At 38.1% G+C, this 19,822-nt stretch overlaps 1 protein-coding gene across 1 annotated transcript in view; it reads right to left on the bottom strand.

Moving 5' to 3' along the window:
- JMJD1C (jumonji domain containing 1C) overlaps nucleotides 1-19,822 on the bottom strand; it is a 165,936-nt gene that overhangs the window by 105,741 nt on the left and 40,373 nt on the right. The window contains exon 2 of the mRNA XM_055720847.1: nucleotides 6,167-6,331. Within this exon, the coding sequence (XP_055576822.1) occupies nucleotides 6,167-6,331 (165 nt within the window). The remainder of the gene's footprint in view (nucleotides 1-6,166; nucleotides 6,332-19,822) is intronic.

The following is a 19,822-nucleotide window of genomic DNA, read 5'->3' as shown; positions in this document are numbered from 1 at the left end:
CTCCTGACTTTGAAGGGGATGTCTGATCCATGGGACCAACATATAAAAGAGAAACTTACTCAGAAATGCTAAAATTAGACCATCAAGGCAAGGAACAAAACAAATCCCTGAGAGAGTAAAAAAGTGGTAGTGCGTCACAGTACAGACAGGAATGAACAAGGGACCTGTTCTACTTTCCATCATCGTGCCAAAAATAAAGAATTTGATGTGCCTCAAGAATCTCTGGAAGATCTATAGAAGCTTGTTGTTCAATCTGTACACTTCCTTCCTTAATCATGACACAAATGCCAATAAACTGGCACTTCATGTTTGCTTTATAATTTAACACAATCAAGCCAGCCGAAGCAGAATGCAGTCAAGCAAAAGGATTCTGCAATTGACAGCTGGGACAGAGGGGCAGGGAGGGAGGAGGGAAAGGCTACATCAGGTCAGAGGACAAGTCTATCCTCCACATGTCCATGAACACTTCTACTCTTATACTTTACCACCAAGTACCCTAATATGCAGTCAGCACATGAACATACGGGCTCATTCACATCTAACCAGAACTCACACATCCACCACCACCCAGAACAAACCTCATCTCATTCTTCTGCAAGATGACCTCCTCATTAGCACGATGGTCAGACTAAAGGCCCACAGTCCCACAGGTGCCACTGGCACTGTCCACTGTAAATCAGCTCCAGATTCTCACAGTGGAAAAAGAGTCAGTCATTGCCAATGAAGACCTACTCTTTGTCCCTGGTTTCGTTATAAGCCTGGCTAAAGCTCTAATCTTGCAGAGCCCTGGACAGAGTCCCAGGAAAGACTGTTCTCAAGCCACTGGTTTAGCAATGACTTCACTTGTTCCAAGAAAAAGAGACAGGCGGATGGAGGACACAGTCTTTTTTTTTTTTCCACCAGTGGGGCTGGGGTGCAGGGAGTAGACTGAGTTGCTCCTGCAGCTACCCTGCATTACGACACAAGCATATTCAAGATCTCCTCATGAAATGTATTTTAGTTTTTATATGTATACTCTTCACAGATATACAATTGCAAGACAACCAGTTCTTGCGGTACGCCAGCACCAAAACTGGGACCGATACAGTTATTGCAGACCTTTGTAGTAGTTGAGACCACAGGGTAAATCCTTTGGTTTGACAAGGTGAGTACGTAAAGCTAGTGAAGCACTGTCTCCATACTCAAACCAACAGAGAATTAGTATGGATTCTTCTGATTTGTTATATATGAATTCATACTGAATTCACAAGCAGCACTGGTTTAATTATAACAACAGGCAACACGTACTTTACAAAACAAACCATACCCAGTAGAGCGCACAAAACCACTGACCCATCACCTGTACCTGTATGTAACCTCCCCAGGCACACACCTCTGCCCTGCCAACTAAGTGTACCATTCCCCAATCCTGTTTTTCATCATATCAGACAGAGTCAAACTGTTTCGTCCTTTGGCATCTACCCTGCACAAGACTGTCAGTTTCTTCCAAAAGGAAAAAGCCAAAATAAGATAATTTTCCTTCCCCTGTTCTACAATACTCTCTTCCTTTCTCGTTGCAAGTGCAAAAGTTTCTCATGCGTGCTCCCATTCAATGCATTTTCCTTATCTCCAATTCCAATCCTTTTCTTTCCAACCTCTTGTATTCTCTTAGTTCTTTTTCCTGAAAGTACAAACTTGCCATCATCTATCCACCTTAAACTCCTTCAATATTAATTGCATTTTCAATTACCCTTCTTTCCTTATTGTCTTGCCAAGGTGAAGGAACATGCCCCTTAAAACGCCTGTCTTAAAGCTCTTCCTTCCATTTCTATCTGTAGACCTTCAACAATAAATTTTCATTTCAGCACATTATTGAAGTTTCCAAAACCCTCTTCCCAAACAAACAAAAAAATATTAAGGCACTCAGTCCCCACCATTCACCATGTAAAGTTGATGCTGTTAAAAAACCCAAACTGCTATTTAAGTTTCACCATGGTGGCCTCTCCTAGTTAAGCCTATCACCTTAAACTTTTCTTCCACATTATTCTATTATACTCTAAAATGTCTCTAGTAGCTTCTGTCCTTAGTCCTTCTCCTTCTACAGTCCTTTTTCTCCTTCTACACTATGTGTCTAATATGCAATTAGAGAGATTGTAATTAAATTCAAACTGGCAGTTCACAGAAGCATTCTGTTCTGTCCACATTAAAACCTTGGCTCCAGTTTTCCACCCCTGCCCACACACTTACTTTCACCTCCTTTCTTGGGTGCTGAGGGGATACCCATCATATACCTAAGACTTCAGCCTGAACTGTATCATAGGCATGATTTTATCACTGATCTCTAACATCCTAGTACTCAAACTATTTCTACATCAGGAAAATTAATAATTTACTCCCCCTAAAACACAACTGTTCTTATCCACCCACAGATCAAAAAATTTTATCCATCCTCTCAACTACTTCAAAGTTGTTTCCTGAGGAATTAAAAAAAAAAAATCAATTCTGCCTCATTTTTGAAGTACTGGTAATTCTCCTAGCCCATCACTACCCCTTTTTTTAAATATCTTTGTAACACACACCCCTTGCTTACCAAACTAAGCTGATGCCTTCAATTTCAGCATCTATGTTACTTTTCTTAATCCCTTAACATGGAAAGACACACCACTCGCTTTCATTACCTATACTTTTTAAGTTTTCAAAATCCATGTTTATTTTTTTTCCTATGCTACCCCTTTGGCCAAGAAGTTTTCTTCGGCCTTGACATCTATAAAGCATCTCTGTTACCTGAGGTAAACAATAAGCACTGTCTACCAAACACTCTCTTCCCAATGTCTAAGCTACATTTATGCTGACATCACTTACCACCACTGCCATTACGCTTCCTGATAGTCTTTTTTTCCATGCTTGTAAATACCCCCACATGAAGGGTGATTTCCAATTATACCAGTCAGCTAGGCAGACAAGAAGTTCTCCGTTATCGCCAGAAAATCATCTCACAAGAAGGAAAAGTGTGTGATTACAGCGTGAGCAAGCTGAGGCACTACACTTACTCTCTCTTTCACAGACTTGCACAGCGGCCCAGAAACAGGTACCTAGTCAACATCATCACAGCGACCCTGACACAATGAAGAATATTTCCTGTTGCTGCCAACAGGCCTCCAGGCTCATTTACAGTCAACTTTTCACCTTCGGCATGAACGAGTCGGGAGCTCTACTGAAAGAAAAAATAATCTCATTATGAGAGAAACTGAATTCAGGGCATAATCTATCCCTCCTCTGTTACTGAGTTTCTGAACAGGGAGAAAGAGGCAGTACTTCTCATTTCCTCACTTTCCCAGCAGCTGACATGAGCCTAAAAGCTTAAAGCACAGCTACATGAGATCAATGAATACTGCACTTTCAGTAACGGCACACCTGGGGCATTCACCCATGTAAAGATCACAAACATTTGTGACCAACTTGCATCCTAGCAATTTCATCTATGAAGTGGGGTTACATTGTATCACACAACTAAAAGAAATCAATAATTGTGAAGCACACTGATACCAGACTGACGACTGCCCACAGAAAGCCCCACAGGAAATTAAAGATTTTGTCTCCTGATCAGGTTTGAATACCACACAGTAAACACAGAGTATGTTGATCAAAGAGAACAGGTGGTGATAGCCATCTAAACATACAAGCACTTTCCACTCACTCCACTAAAGGCAAAGATCCTGTAGAACTACTACATAAAGTACACTCAAATATTGCTTTGTTGCATATGCATTAGCATCCAAAATAAAGTTCTACCAGAAACTTTTATTTTGGCATTAAGTATGAAGACAAGATAGTCAAGTACATGATATTTTTTTTTCAATATAGTTCACATGCATGGGAAAAATTGGACTTTTCCTTTAACAACTACAGCAAGACTCAACTTTTCCAAAAGCGTGTATTACCACACTCAGGTTTACACATAAGAAGTACAGACATTCCTATCATTGTTTGGAAAAATCAAAAATTTTTACCACCTTTTCCAATGCTTTCCCATTTTTAGTAAGTCTTGTTTTGACAAAAAAACCCTCAAATCCAAACCCTCATAGAGGTCATCCACTCCACCACACCAGAGCGTTCAAACAGGCTGGAAACAAAACCCAGAAGTATTATGGCAATTTGAACACCCTCCCTGTTCCCCAGGGCCTGGTGTGCTCAGTGCAGCTATTGATACGGAGCAGAATTCTGGGAGGTCTCTATGGAAGGAATCTGCTCTAACTAGAGTTAATATCCTGTCTCTGCACTTTCCCTCAAATACGGGTTTTCTGGAATGGATGACTAGAGGGTTTGACTCAGAAAACAATTGCTAGAATATTTGTAGCCAGGCCAAGTACAAATGCTGAGAACTTGTCATCTTTTAACATCTGGAAATTGTGACCCAACAAGCCATCTGAGCCCTACTTTGGACTATAAGATTCCAATTTTTTAATTGTAAAAGCAGGAGGTGGATCTTATGCAAGTCTGTCTTCTCAAACCTACCAGCTACCTCAAATCTAAACATTAGAACATACCAGCTACCTCAAATATAAACATTAAAACAAGAAATAAAAAGATGGAGATGAAAGAAAAAAATGTTTCTGCCTTCTGCTAGGCCAGTAGAAATTTGGAAAAGTCTCCGAGAGAAAGGTTTGACTAAAACATTTTCATACATTAGCAAACACTTTTAACTTGGGGACCAGATCAGCAGCCAGACTATCATACTTTCTAGAAATACGCCCCCTTTAAACCCAAGACTGATCTCTATCCTAGAGAGCGAGAATAAAAGCATGTAAAATAGCACAGTACTTAGACACTAAGTTCTAAGTTGCTAACAGATTTTGGAATACCCATCTCAACCAGGGAGAGATGGGTGGCTTCACAAAGCTAATGACATGACTCCCTAAAACTAAAAATTCTTGTTCAAGGATATACTAACATGAAACAGAAAACTTGCCTGTACAAGCAAGTATACGAAACAGCCTGTACATCCAGAAAGTTAGCTTGTTTTACTCAAGTACATTAGCACAAACGTACAGGGTGAGTCAAGTAGGAATACTAACTGAAGAGGAAGAAAGTCCATCCTAAGCCATCTATGCATCTCTTCCACCACTAAGCTTTCTTGAACAGCCTGCTTCATGACCATCAGCATGACTGTTCCAACCACAGCTGCAGAGAAGTAATTGTGACAGCATTTCAGAGAGTGCATCAAGTGCTCAGAAATGGGAATTATTTAAATGAAACACAGGTAAAGCTAAAGTCTGGAGGAAAAAAATTCCATCACCTCAATTCATTACAACTAAAAAAATTTCTAAAAACCCAAGACTGAAGTTAGAAATACTAAGCTGAATATCAAATATATCTAAGACTCGCCCTCACTATTTTGACAAATTTGTTGGAGCTCCCTTTCACTTGCTGGTCTGTGAAAAATCTTCCCCTAATCTCTACAAAGCAAAAAAATTCCAACAAAATATGTTCCTGAACTCTCATATTTATTTGGCTCTTCTGAAGACTTTGGTAGCACTACTCATTTCTTTGGAGAAAAAAGAATACATGTTTTTTGCTTATTAGATTATCTCATGAGATCCTTAGTATTCATTAGGTCTACCTGAAGCCACGTCAAAAACGGACATGACCTCCTAGCAGTTCTTGCAGCTTTAATGTTTGGGCATCAATCCAGAAAGAAAAAGAATCATAAGTACCATCTCATAAGCCAGGCATAAAATTATCACTGTTTTATTGATCTTCGCTCAGTTTTCTGATCTTTCTGAACTCTGAATTTTAGATACCTTCTTTGTGGGACTGGAGTGTATCACAAGCTTAAGGGTTTATTTTTTACCTTAGTTTCAATACCCCACAGAGCAGTAAGATAATTTTATGTTTGTACGATGCTATTACTGTGTAAAGTGCCACTAGTTCTATTATGTCACTCAGACTGGTTTTGCAGTGTTCAAAGTTGATTCAAAAAGGAAGACGAGTGCCTGTTATCACATCACTCCCATCCTTTCAACACAAACATGGTTTGTTAGTATTTTCTTATCCTCTTCTTATCCTCCCTCCTGCTCCATGCTCACCACTTTCCACCACTGTTTAAGTAACCTAGGCAGTTTCCTAAGAAGGACAGAATTAAAGAGATTAAAATAGTTTAGTAAATGCTATTGTTCAAGGATCTTACCAATGCAGGCCATTGAATTTGTTTGATCTTTGATCCCTGAGTCTGGCTTGGGTCCTTTCTCTTCGCCCAGACCAGCTGGTACTCCACCAAGAAGGTTGCAAAATCTTCATAAACTTTAACCCATTCTCGCTTTTCCCATTCAAGGTCATCAAATTCCACATATACCTGGAGAAATTTAAGAGAAGGAAAGGGCATACATTATTACATATACACAGCATATGTGCACCTACATACACTTCTGAAAGTGTGTGTTTTAGCATTTAATGCCAGAGTTTCATTCATGTTATTGCTATAGTATTGAAATTATATAATCAGTTCCTGTACCACAGAAATTTTTATGGGCACTGAATTTGTGGTCAAGAGAGGAGGGTTACATTTGCTAAAACATTACTGTTAACATTAGGTATCTTATCTCATAAGCGGGAAGTATAACACTAAGTATTTACTAGTACCATGCAAATAATACATACAGCTATTTACATATCAGTAAATAAGTTTTTAAAAAAATTCTCATTCTCAGTTCAAATACTTGTCCTATAATACAAACCAACCAAATAAAGAGTTGGCGGGAGGGGGGGTGTGTATGTGCAATTTGGAGCAGAGCCAGAAAGGACACCCTGAGTCTGCAGACCCTGCTACTACCAAGCTCAACACGCAGCACCTAGCAGAAGCAGCTGTTTCTTGCTGTTTCTGTCCTGGAATCCCTCTCCTTTGGAGGGGGGGGGGGGGGGGAAAACCCCACCTTTTGTTTCCAGCTAAATTATTTTGGAGCCAGTTTGCAATTATTTGATCTTGTGCCATCTCTGTCCTGTAGGTTATACAGTTCTCCTCGACACGTTCACTAAGCTAAATATGCCAAACCTTTTGTCTCCTCTTGTAAAGCGAAGAGGAAACTCTGAGCCAAAAAAGCTATTCGAAAGCTATCTGCATTAGCATACACAAACTCTTCTAAAAGTTTCAAAATGACAGAATCTACTTAAAATTCAAAGAAAAAAATCAATGTAATCAATTGTTTTCTTTTCCAAATTATGAGAAAATTAGTAAGAAAAAAACATCTGGCATAAGTCACTGCTTGTGACACAAACTGCAGCGGAGACGATGCTTTGCCACCCTCCTGAGTTTCAGCTCTCAGCCACACCCAAGGCAACTTCTGAAACTGGAGTTTCTTCCTCTATCTGCTTCTGAGAACTTAAATCACTGTCACAGAAATATTCTTCTTTTAACTTTGGTTAATTTTAGGCCTGCAACATACTTCCTTGTCTAGACTTTGTCTCACACTTTCCAAACCTGTATTACATAGTACTCCTCTCACCTCGTCCTTTTCCCTTCTGTGTACACAACTTCAATCTGCACCAAGCCTCTTCTCACTCCTGTATCATCCCAGTTCCTGCCACACTTTTCCTAACCCATGTTACTCCCATTCTGTTCCTACACACTTCTTTCCTTTTCCCTTCCCCTTCCCTCTTTAAAGCATCGTATAAAGAAGGTAACTTACTGCAGTTACTTTCTTCTATGACAGCCCATTATTGCATTTCCACTTAATACCTGTCCAAATAAAAAGGAAGAAAAGTAATTTCTTCTCCTGTCAAGCTACACTCAAGTCTATTCACTTATTTCACTGTTCCCCCTCCTCAGTACCTCCATGAACTGCTCACTGCTCACTATCGCAGCTATCACTCGCTGCCCACCTGACTCCTTTTCATCCATCCCTCTACCAAATACTGACACCCAACTGCCCCATCATCATGCATGCTCGTTGTCACCAATACCACATTCATGGCCATCTGGTCTTTCCACATCTTACCTCACATCTCATCTTAATACTCATTTTCTTTCTTGCCTGGTCTTAATGACTGGGTCAAGATAAAGCGTGTGCAGGGCAGCTGTCCGCATTAAATACCGTTCCTGCTATCTCCCAAGGGCAGAGCTTTCCCTCTGGACTCATCACCTCAACATCTGGAATTTCTGCTGTTTGCCTGCTGCCACTTCTCAGACTTTTCTAAAACTACCCTGGCTGATCCAGTCATCCCCAATCTCTGCATCACCTTCTTCACCAATGCAACTACTCTTTTACCTTTTCCCTTTGCCCATTTCACTCACTGAAAATATCAGGAAGCTACTGCTAGTCTTCACGGTGGTATTAGAATCAACCCTATAGGAACAGTTTGTATACAAAAATGCCCTCTCACCTCTGTGTTCATTATTAGAGCTATCACCTGTTATTCTAACAAAGCAAGTAGAAAACAGCCGCAAAACCTCAAAACAAAAAATTGTAAATTGACACCTTTCAGTAAAAAGCACTTTTTAATAGCTTAATTTCTATAAATTGCAACTTTATTATGTATTTGAAATTAGAGTAATAATTTCTGAATCGAAACAGTTAGGAGTAAGCATAGTAATGCTTTAAAGCACAGGCAGTAAAGTACATCATATCTTAAATCATCTTAGCAGCAGCATCTTGTATTTGCAGCTACTTTGAACCCTTCTAATGAGACATTTACTTCTGCAATTGATCAAATGACAGACATTAAAGACAACCTCAACTGATAGTGCAGTCCAAAATCATTCTCTAAAGTCACCCTCCTCCTGGCCCCTCCCTCCTCCAAATTCCACTCAATTGTCCTGGACATTTTACTTGGGTAGTCTGTAACAGGGTGTAAGAGGTTAAATACCAGACCTCACAAAGCAGCGAATTTAAAAGTCTAAGAGGGCAAGGGGAATCAAGTGAATAAACATTTTTGAAAAAACGCCGATAAGTCTAAACTGGAGTTAGCAGTTTAGAAACCACCACATTAAAATATACTGTATCTTCTGGACACTAGCCAAAACTTGTGGATAACTGTGATACAATCTAGTGTTTGTGTGCAAGTTTTGCACCCCAAATAAACTGAAATCTGGTGTAACGACAGTGGGAGTTATTGCTGAGCTATCTGCAGATTCTCCTGGCACCATATAATTAGATCTTCAACGGAGCGGTTCCAAGAAAAGTGGAGAATGGAGCATGGCGCAGAGCCAGTCTGCCATTGCCCAGGGCACCATATTCCTCCTCTAGTACAACACACACACAACCTTACTTGGGAGATACTTCTGCCAGCTTCCACAACATTCAGGTTTCCATGCCAAGACTATTAACTATCTGCTGGCTTTTGAAAGTTCATTTTTGAAAGGCAGAAACAACACACACTAAACGCAGAGCCCACTCCTTCATCCATTCTCTTTTTTGCTAGGAAATATTTAAATCAGGAAAACCAATTATTAATTTTTCTAAGCCAACGGTAAAGCCTCTGAAGAACACAGGCTTCCTCTTTCTCTGCACACTGACCTACCGCACAGAGAAGAGCAGCATCCCAAGCAGCACAATTTATGAAAGGGACTAAAAAGGGAAAAGGAGGAGGACAGGAAGCAATCCAGCAACCTACGCCAACAAAATAAGATGTAGAGCCAAAGTTAGACCCCCTAAGGAGTGTAAAGGCTGAAAATATTTAATCTTTCTTGCTTCACTGACAAAACTCTGTACAGCAAGAAACTCTACATTTGCCTCCCTAAGAACAAATGTTGATTTTGAGATTTTTCAGCCAAATTATGCTTCCTTGCCTTGTCAGCTGCACAGCAGTTTGTGTTCCCAGAGTGGCTGAAGTCTTCTCACCACGTATGCATTCACATGCATAAAAAGTAGAAACTCCCACTGGGACGATATTATAGTTGTAACTGGCATTAATGTGCTAATTTTGTAACTCACTACTATTTTCCAACAGGAAGCAGCATAAGCTTTTAGCATCTTTTCCAAGTAAAGCAAGACAGCAAATTAATTTCCAATGGAGTGAGCCAAACAATTGCAACAAAATATTGCCGTTTCAAAGCCAAAACACAACAATCATGGTGAAATTCCCTACATGTAGTGCTGTGATCCAGAGTTTTCCAGTCACTTCTGCTCCAAAGAGATATGCCTGACCAAGCAAGTTCTGAAACCCTTTAAACTGTCATGAAAGCAGTGTTGACTTCCAGTAAATTTGACTTCAAACGCTAAAAAACATAGTTGACGCACCATCCACTTTCTTGAAAACACGTGAGAGGGTGGATTCTGTTTGTAACTCCATGTTATAGTAGTGTGTGCATTGCCCACGGGCTGGTTAGTGCTGAAGACAACTACAGCATTAACAACCCAGAGGCTGACTTCACGTTAGGTTTGCCCTGGCAAGAGCTCCCAAGCAATATAGCTACAAGAATTACTAAAAACTTGTATAATTTTAAGGCAAAGTAATCTCTAGCAACAAGAAAATACAGTGCTGTATAGCATTTATTTACTGAATTTCTAACCTGGTATGCAGAAGTGATCTATACACCTGGTCTGTAATTAACAGAACGCTAAGTTGTGTTTTCAGTCCTAAGGGAGGAGTGTACAGTTTCCCCTTTACCACCAAGAAATTGTTAACAAAACATTTACTTCTAGGGGAAAAAAATAATCAAGAAATCAAGCAATCTTTAAGATGTTTTTAAAAAGGCAAAGAAAACACTTCTACTTTTGTACCACATTGAAAAGTCTTTAATCAACACAAATTTGGCTACTGACTTCAAGGGGAGTCCTAAAACACATCCTACTGGGCTTCACTTGTAACATTTTCAAACTAGAAGAAAGAAACAGAATATTACACCATGTGCAATTATAATGCATATACACTTTATACACCATTTTCATAAGTTAAGAACTCAAAATTCAGGTGCTAACAGTTATACGTGGAATTCTGAAGTCTTAGTTGTACAACTTAAAACACATGCCTAAAACGCTTTTTATGTAATCAAGTATCAGAAACCAGCTGTCATTTTCCAACCTCGTGATGGTCAGATAAATACAAAAATACAAACCTTCTATGTAATTCAGCAGAAATTTAATAGAAAATACAGAAGTGTAAAAAAAAAAAATGTGTCAATGGCAGTAAATTAAATCTTTTACAAGTTGTGTACGTGTGTTTTGTTTTTAAAAGCCATAGTATCACCGTCAGAGGAAAAAAAAATATTCCTGTTTCATACCTCCAACTTACACATCGTAGCTAAGAGAATCAGAAACTACATTACAAGATGTCAGGACAAAATTCCCCAATTAGCATATTAAAATGCAAGTCCATGTTATTTCTCTCTTCATGTTAACATGCAGGGTTAACTGCAACCTGCAAACTGGGACACATACATTTTATGGGATGTTTAAGAATGGCTTATTCTTGGCCCAGTAAAGAGGTTGCTGGTAGTTTCTTTGTTCTGAGAGAAAAATCTACCTTCAGAAAAGAAAGGAGCCCAGTGAGCAGACAGTGCCTCTCACTGCTGTCCACAGAGGCGGATGGAGGTGCCAAGCCCAGTATCCCAAACTGAACCACCACCAGCAGCAATGCAGGTTTGGAAAGGGCAGGAAGGTTTCCAGGGGCCTGAACCCCACACAACTCCAACCACTTGCACAGCTCTGGTGGGCTTTTTTAGCATTGTATGTAGTTGAAAATTATAACAAAGTACACTAGGCTCCAAGAAACTTCTCCTTCTACTTATGGAGAAGGATGCGACTGCCAAATATCTAACTGGTATAAACTAAAACTAATTGTAAGTACACAGGGAATGGAGCCAGTAAGAGTGTTCTTATAAAACTTAATCTTCCCATCCTGTTCTCAGTATCCTTGCCTTCTCAGGTTTTTAACAGATTGTTTCTTTGATGGAAATGGCATTACCCAGCAGTCAAGTCTTTCTAAATATATCTTTACCTAATCAAATGCAATCAAAGCACAATTTACTGTAAAGCAAAACAGCTTAACACAGTAAAATTATTACTATGCTATACAAGTGCTACCCATTTCCACATGGAAAAGCAGTGAAATAGCAAAGACAGCAATAGGGGGTTTTGTTTAATAAAGGGCTTGCAATATTGTTCCATGCTACCAAAATTTCCCCAATCCTCCACAACAGCATTTCAGTCAGTCTGCACTAAAAAAAAAAAAAAAATAAGTCATAAAAGAATCATCATACCCCTTCCTTTCTATGTTGGAATGCTATACATTTGCATTTTACAAGCTGTTAAAGCAAAACAGTACAGAAAAAAAGAGTATTTGAAAATATGTTGGTATTGGCCCATACAGCCTGAAACCGCCCAAAACAGCTGGAATAATGGCAACAGATTGGCATTAAACTATCAAATTCCTTAGGATTAAAAAATGGGGTTTATTGCCTCCATATATTCTTAAAAATAGCCAGCATTTTTATTGCTATTCAGACACATTCATTCCTAAGTACAAAAATTTCACTTGCACTTGTAGACAAGAAAGTATTTACATTTGACAAAGAAATACTAAATGTACTTGTATTTTTTAGCAGGTGTGAGTAGACACTCACAATGCCACAGTACGTCTTTAGAAGACCTGAAAATCTTGATAAAACTAATTTATGTTTATTAATCAGACTTTTACAATTCTTCCACTATTTAAGGAACAGTCTCTGTTGTTTCAGAACTGCCTGGACATCTTTTTTTGTGGAGTGATGGTTCTGGCTCTGTCCAGCAGGAATGGACCACCACTTATTTCCTGTAAACCATGGAAAGACCCTGCATAACAGCATCCAGCTACAACTCCTCTGAAATACAAAGGAACAAGCCCTCCAAAACCACTGCTCTCATTACTGAGGAAAAAATTAAATCTGCAGCCTCAGAATCATCTGCTCAAATTTTACAAAACTATATAGAGGAGCCTGTACCCTTGCTCAAAACACACAGACACACTCAAGCTGAGGCCAACATTGTTCAATACAGTTCATACACAGAACAATAAGGAAGACAACCCTGCTTTCCAAACAGGCTTCTGAATAAACTGGAAGTACACACTTGCTGGAAGACATGTCAAATATAAGCAATGTGCAGAAGAGAACAGGACCAGGTGTAGCAAATACATGCTTCAATAAACATGAATTTTCAAGGTAGCTTCCCTATATCAAACTTTAAAATTAAAATCCTACAAACAAAGAGGCCTTCAAATAAAAATAATTATTTATTTCAAGCAAACAGTTGCCTCAAATTAGATTAGAGGGGAATAAACACAGAAATCATCAACATGTACAGGTTTATTTTCAAGCCTAATTCTGCATTCCCTGAAATGCATGCTTGAACACTGACAATAAAGTGTTCTTTGCAGCAAAAAAATGCAGAGAACAATGGTTGCAAAACAAGAAAAATACCAGTACTATTGCAACAGCCTGCTGCAGTCTGTAGCTTGGATTGCTAAGCAACCAGCACATCATGTAGAGTACAAAGTAAGATTGCAGGGAAGACAGAATTAAAAAAAAGCATCCTACATGGATGCCCCAATACCATCTTTGAGAAATAAAGAAAAACATTTAACACACGTGTCTTGCATCCCTCAGTTTAAAATACTAATTCTAAAGAGAAAACTGAAGGGAGAAAATGTGAACTACACCGAAATGCAAGAGAAAAACCCCATACTTCTTGTATGCAATTTGGAGTTGTAAAGTAGTTTTTCAGAAAAGACTTGTCCCTAAGAAAAAGATAATACACAGGAGTGCCAAATTATTACTTTAAAAGCTATCTAAATCATTTAGGTATTTAAAGTATTTGACATACCTATTTTGCAAATGTTTTTCCAAATTCAGACTTTAACAGCAAAGTAACGTAACGTGCAAACCAGAAATTAAATCATGATTGTACTGGACGTACATAGAAACCAAAGTCATGTAGCCCCATTTTAAAAATGGTTTAGATGCCAAATATACACTGAATTACTCATCCAAAATAAGGAATAAAAGTAACTCACTATTTTAAGATACCATGAACTATTAAATCATAGTAATAACTAGATGAAATACACACAATTACATACAAGCTTCCTTGTCCTTCAGGCTTGGGAGAAAAAAAAAAAAGTCTTTCAAATTCTCTTTACCATCACACAACACAGGAAACTTTTCTTACTGCATCTAGATTTGTGTGTTAATTTCTAAAATCAATTGTTAAGAAGCTCATATACTACAGAGAGTCTACATATTCAATTTTAAAATAGAGGGAATTTTGTGCTTGAATCAGACATTTGTGATTTTGGATGGCTAGTTAAAAGCAATTCATATGTGCATATATGCACATTTTAGTGTCACACTAAAAAGACCAACACCTTTCATTTAATAGGGAATCATTGTTGCTGAATCTCAGTTCAAAAAAGATGACCCTGGTTTTAAACTGTATATATCTCGTATTTGAAACTGACTAAAAAAACTGATTAGAGATAAAGCCATTTAAAATAATAGTTATTAACTGTTAAATGTTAATGGCGTTCAGTAAAATTCTACAGTGCAATAACTTGTTAATGAAGATAAAGTTTGTCTAGCAGGTTGTCAGCAGACACAAAGCACTGCAGGAGGCTGAATTAAAGCACGTGGTGAAAGGAACGGGCTACTTCCTAGTTAGAATTCATGATTTTCTATTGTTCCTCACCCCCAAAATCAGAGTTAGCTACAAAGAGAAATCTACCTCTCTTGAGGCAAGAAACTTCACCAATTCACCTGGCTGTAGCCTTAGCTAACAAGGTATGGCTGTAAAGAAGCTCACAGGGGAACAGGACAACTTCAGTCCTCCTGGGACAGTCTGACCACGCAGCTGGAACTTAACGAGATGACCAGGGCCTAAGCAGAGAGCTACTATGATTAAATGAGCTGTTCTGATGTCTCGCTCCAGCTGCATAGCCCAAACCTGAACCATTGCTAGAGGGAACCAAAAGAAGTGCTAAAAGCACAGGACTTTGCCCATTTCTACCAAGAATATTCAGTTAGGGATCTTCACTATGTATAGAGCCAAAACAGTCATCTTTGCAAGGTTCAAAGGACTAACCCCTAGATTAGACCAGAACCTAGAAGTATTTATCAGCATCTATCCAGACCAAGGTTCAATCTGTTTTGTGTATCAGTATGAGAAGTGATGTCCTCCCAAAACCACAGGGCAGAGCCTGAATCAACGCTTGCCCTTTTCAACAGCAAATCTTTCTCTGAGGTCAAACAAAAAAAAGAGACCATGAAAGAAAGGTTTTGAGTTTGAGTTCCGCTTTATATACCTGTACCTTGAAATTCAGACTAGGAAAAAGAGACCAAGTGCCTCTCAGCTGCTGTGTGTGTCTACATTGTTCTGCAGACATGAGGCCAAACAAACCAGAAGTGGGCTCACAATTTCATTTTTATCAGATAAAGCCAGGGATACCAAGAAGGCATCAGCAAAGCTTTAGCATGGTGACAAACAGCACAGGAAGCTGGTCAGCAGATTTGGTTTGTACAGGAGATATTTTCCCAAGGCCTAGCTCATACCAACAGCAGCAATATAATCAGACAACCTCACACAATTCATTGCTGTTCTTTGGTCAGCTTACAGAAGTTAAGGGAGCTATGGAGAAATATTAAGAGTTATCAGAAAACCAAGACAAAAGTTCGTCTGCCAAAAAGAGACAGTATATCATACTTGTTATAAATTATCAACTATAAAAATGGTGATTTTTTTTTAGTTCTGATGACAACTCAATATTTGTTCTTACAATCAAGATTAAGTAACAAACCAAACAACTCTAATCAAGTAGATGAGAAAATAGTAATAATTTCAAACAAAAATATTGAAATGCATCAAGGTAAGAATCCTGACAAGTAAAAGAAATTTAGTGAAATATTTATCTACTTCATTGATCATCCACTTAAAATGTTGGCAGATATTTTCCAGGTGTCTTCTCCTTCTTAAAAGAACTAGAATTCTTGAAATGGGAAGTTAGTATACTGTATCAACTACTTTAAAGCTTTATCTCTTATCAGAGAAGAACATTTTACTGTCTCAATAGTAACCTGCTGTCCTCTTTCCTCCACTTAATGTGCCATCTATAACCACGGTCTGCAAACTGTTTCTCCTAGTCCTGCCTAAATCACCTCTAAGCAATATAACAAAAACAAACAGTTCCTAAGACCTTCCTAGCTAAGATGCAAAGGTATTTCAGCTTTTCCTGCTGTGTTCAATTTTTGTTTTTGGAAACCTGAATCTTTCTCCTTTAGCGCTGTGACTGTATTCAGTGCTATCTTGCAAGCTGAATTACTCTTGTGTTTTAGTCAGACAGCTTCTTGTTACCATTTCAGCCTTTGGGTTTCAATCTCCTCTGCAAGTCATCTTAAAAAAACGCCAAACTATATTTCCTTCACATAGTTGATCTTTGTCTAGACCTTCATACTGGAAAGTAATCACTCATTTAAAAATAAACTCTCATATAACCCTTCTGATGTAGCTAAAAGCTTGAAGACACCTGCTAACCAAGGACTCAAACAAAACTTACAGAAGTCTACTCCTTTCCTATGGATTAACCACAGCATTAGAGAAGTAAAATTTGTACTCACAGGCTGAAGCTTCCAAGGATTAAAACTTTTCAGGTGTATATGATGTTCCTTTATTTTTCTGTTTGATACCAAGTTGCCAAGCTAGACTTTACAGAGAACAACTGGGTCATTACACTTCATAGCACACCAGTGCATAAATGTGCACAAACCGGGACCAAGGTTCACCCTAACTTTGAACTGAGGTATCTCCAAGTACTACTAGAAGGTCAGAGGAGATTAAGACCAGGGGTGGTGGCACATGCAAGCAAACAAGACATAAGGAAACATCCTGCCCAAATTAAGCAGCACTTTGGGAGCAGAAGGAGGAACGTAACTACAGCTCCCTGGGTTTTCCAACTGTCTTGACGTACATTCTCAACCTCTTCTTTGCTGTAATGGCACTCAGTCATAGATATCTGAAATTTCTGACCAAGAAAATTACAACTCTATAAACTATAAAGAAATACAGCAGCACTGTATGTAATTTAGGCAATCATCTTTTCCATTTCACAGTCTTAAGGTAATGTTTTACATCAGAATGGAGACTCATTAGTAACGCGCACAAAAAATTTGGTCCCAGCTTAACCAAAAACTTACCTTTTATCAATGTATTTCAAGAGTCTTCTAGTAGCTGACTGTTTGTGTAAAAAAAAAAAAAACCAACACACCAAAACAACAAACTTCAGACATTGATATTTAAGCAGGGTTTCTGCACTCAGCTCGTAACAGTGGGCAAATTGCAATCTCTGTGCTTTAGTATTTATATTCTGGAAGAATATAATCATTTCAACCCAGTATTGCCCGTTTTGACCACAAATTCTTTGGGAACTGAGATTGTATGTTTACATTACACTAACGCAATAGAGATCCAATGTCAGTGGGTTTTCAGGTGCAATTGAGGTGTTACGATACAAACCATGCTGGATTACAGACATACAAAGATGACTGGCTCCTCTCAACAACTGCCCACTAGTGTTGCTGCTGCTAAGGCTACAGTACAGGAAGGACTGCTTCAAATAGACAGAATTATTGATGCATAAAAGCTTCAGGAATATAAGGGTGGACAGCACTTAATGTTAAAGAAATTATGCACAATATGTACATGAAAATACTCTCAATATGTTTGTCTACTAGTGTTTTTCAAAAGATAACACTTTTGCTCTCTCACCTAACATTATTTTTTGTCCTGCAACAAAATTTCTCAAGTATGTGAGGAGAGTCATTCAAGCTTTTATAGCCTAAGGATTAACTAATTTATTTCAATACCACAATTGTCCAAACTACAGAGAAGTGTTTATGATTTTTACCTTAACTGCATGATTATTTTTTTGAAGCTTACAGCACATCTTTTTTTTAATTAGAAATCGTCCTAGAAATGTCCCATGTACTGCAACTTAAAATAGCGAAGACAACATGTTATGCATTTTCTGCTCTCCTAATAGTTTCTTGCAAAGATCTTTTTAAAGAAGAACAAAAGATCCACTGATAACACCAACAGAATAATAGATCCAACAGATAACACAATCAAACCCTTACTGCTTAAGCCCAGAAGTAAAGACATAAGAACAAAACACTGGCAGTGAATATATATCAAAAGCTGACTAATGAACCAAATGAATAACTTTAATTACTGCATTAGCTATGTCTGGGTAATTTACTAGTGAAAAACTCAGACAGACACTCCCTGTAACAACAGCAAGGATAATATTTTTTAAATAAGCAGCATTTCAAAGACAATGATAAATTAAAAGTAAGTTTGTTTATGCACAATGATTTTATAGCCAGTAACTTTAAGGGCTGTGCCTGGGATTCAAAAAGTCCTCCCCACAGTTCAAAATGCATGCTGCAGAGAAGAGAATAAAAAAGCATTAATTCAGAACTGCACATAATTTGCTCACCATCTGTGCAAGTTTCTGGAACAAGAAAAAAAATAGGGTTTGCTGTATGTCCAAGGCAACTTTTAATGCTAGAAATGATACATATGATAAACATACCTACTGTATTGACTCTGATGCTTACAGAAGTTACTTAAATCCTTTTTAGAACTGAACGATTAAAAATGTTAAACCTGAAGCACAAATACAAGGACTATACTTTTCACCTCCTCCTTTCTCCCCTTTATTTCCCCACTATCATCTTGTTGATTAAAAATTAAGATACAGTGTTACACATCCAGTGATTCAACCATTGCCACATACCAAAAATGCAGAACAACTTCCCCCAAACTTTTAGCACTCATTCTGCATTTGTAAGTTTATTTTCCGAGGAGCTCCTTGTGATTCTGATGTTCACTTAAACTTAGATTTAATTAGAATCTTTAAAGAAATTTATCAACATAAGCAAGTTTTTTGTAACACACTTCACCTACTTCAAGTATTCTGAATGAGGAAACATCTTCAAAACAAACAAAAACCCCACGAACTGCAACAGATTGTGCACCTACTGTTACAGTTATACAGAATATAGACAAGACTTCCAGAAAAAAATTCAAGTAACTACATAGGACCTTTATGACCTCCAGAGGTAACTCAAGCAAACACAGCCTTCCCCGAGCCAAATTGCACTTGACAATTTTATTGTACTATGATAAATCAATACAAGAGAAGATCTAGCATACTCACATCACAGTCATTCCCATTCCCCTTGGGAATAAGCAATAAAATTTCTGTTCCCTTTAAGGGACACAAATGTTCCCTTCAGGAAAATGAACACAGTGTAAGAAGGTATTTTTAACTGAAGGAGTCACCAGCTGCAGAAGTCTTAGTGGTATAAGATAACTGAAGTATTCATTGATAATGATAAAGTGAATCTGTTTTCAAAACTTATCAGGGAATGACAACTAAGGTTTTTACCTTGGTTTACCAAATGCTTTCTGCTTCACTGTATCAACTACTTAAAATCTGGATGTTATTTCTTACAATCAGTCTCATTTCCTTGTAAATTGTATGTATAATATACCTTGTGTTACAGTAAACTTACTGTGAATGAGAAAGGAACAGTTCTTACTCATGAAACCTCATTTAACATCCAAGACACAAAAAAAGGCGAGACAATGTTCATCTACTGTCAACTAACATTAATACTGTCATAAATTAAAAAAGAATGTGCAATAAATACTTTTGGAAGTAATGTTCATTTTTGGCTTTCTCACAGCTATAGATACATTTATTTCACTGTGATATAAATACCTCACCAATCACAATCTATTAATAACATTAAGCACAGCCCAGGCCTCCATCACGTAACTGCAATATACTTTGAATAGAGACTAGTTCTCAACGTTGCAGA

This window comes from Falco cherrug, chromosome 9 (genome assembly GCF_023634085.1).
Source record: "Falco cherrug isolate bFalChe1 chromosome 9, bFalChe1.pri, whole genome shotgun sequence".
NCBI classification, from domain to species: domain Eukaryota; kingdom Metazoa; phylum Chordata; class Aves; order Falconiformes; family Falconidae; genus Falco; species Falco cherrug.
The sequence above is the reverse complement of the archived record's forward strand: the minus strand, read 5'-3'. Positions and strand labels throughout refer to the sequence as shown.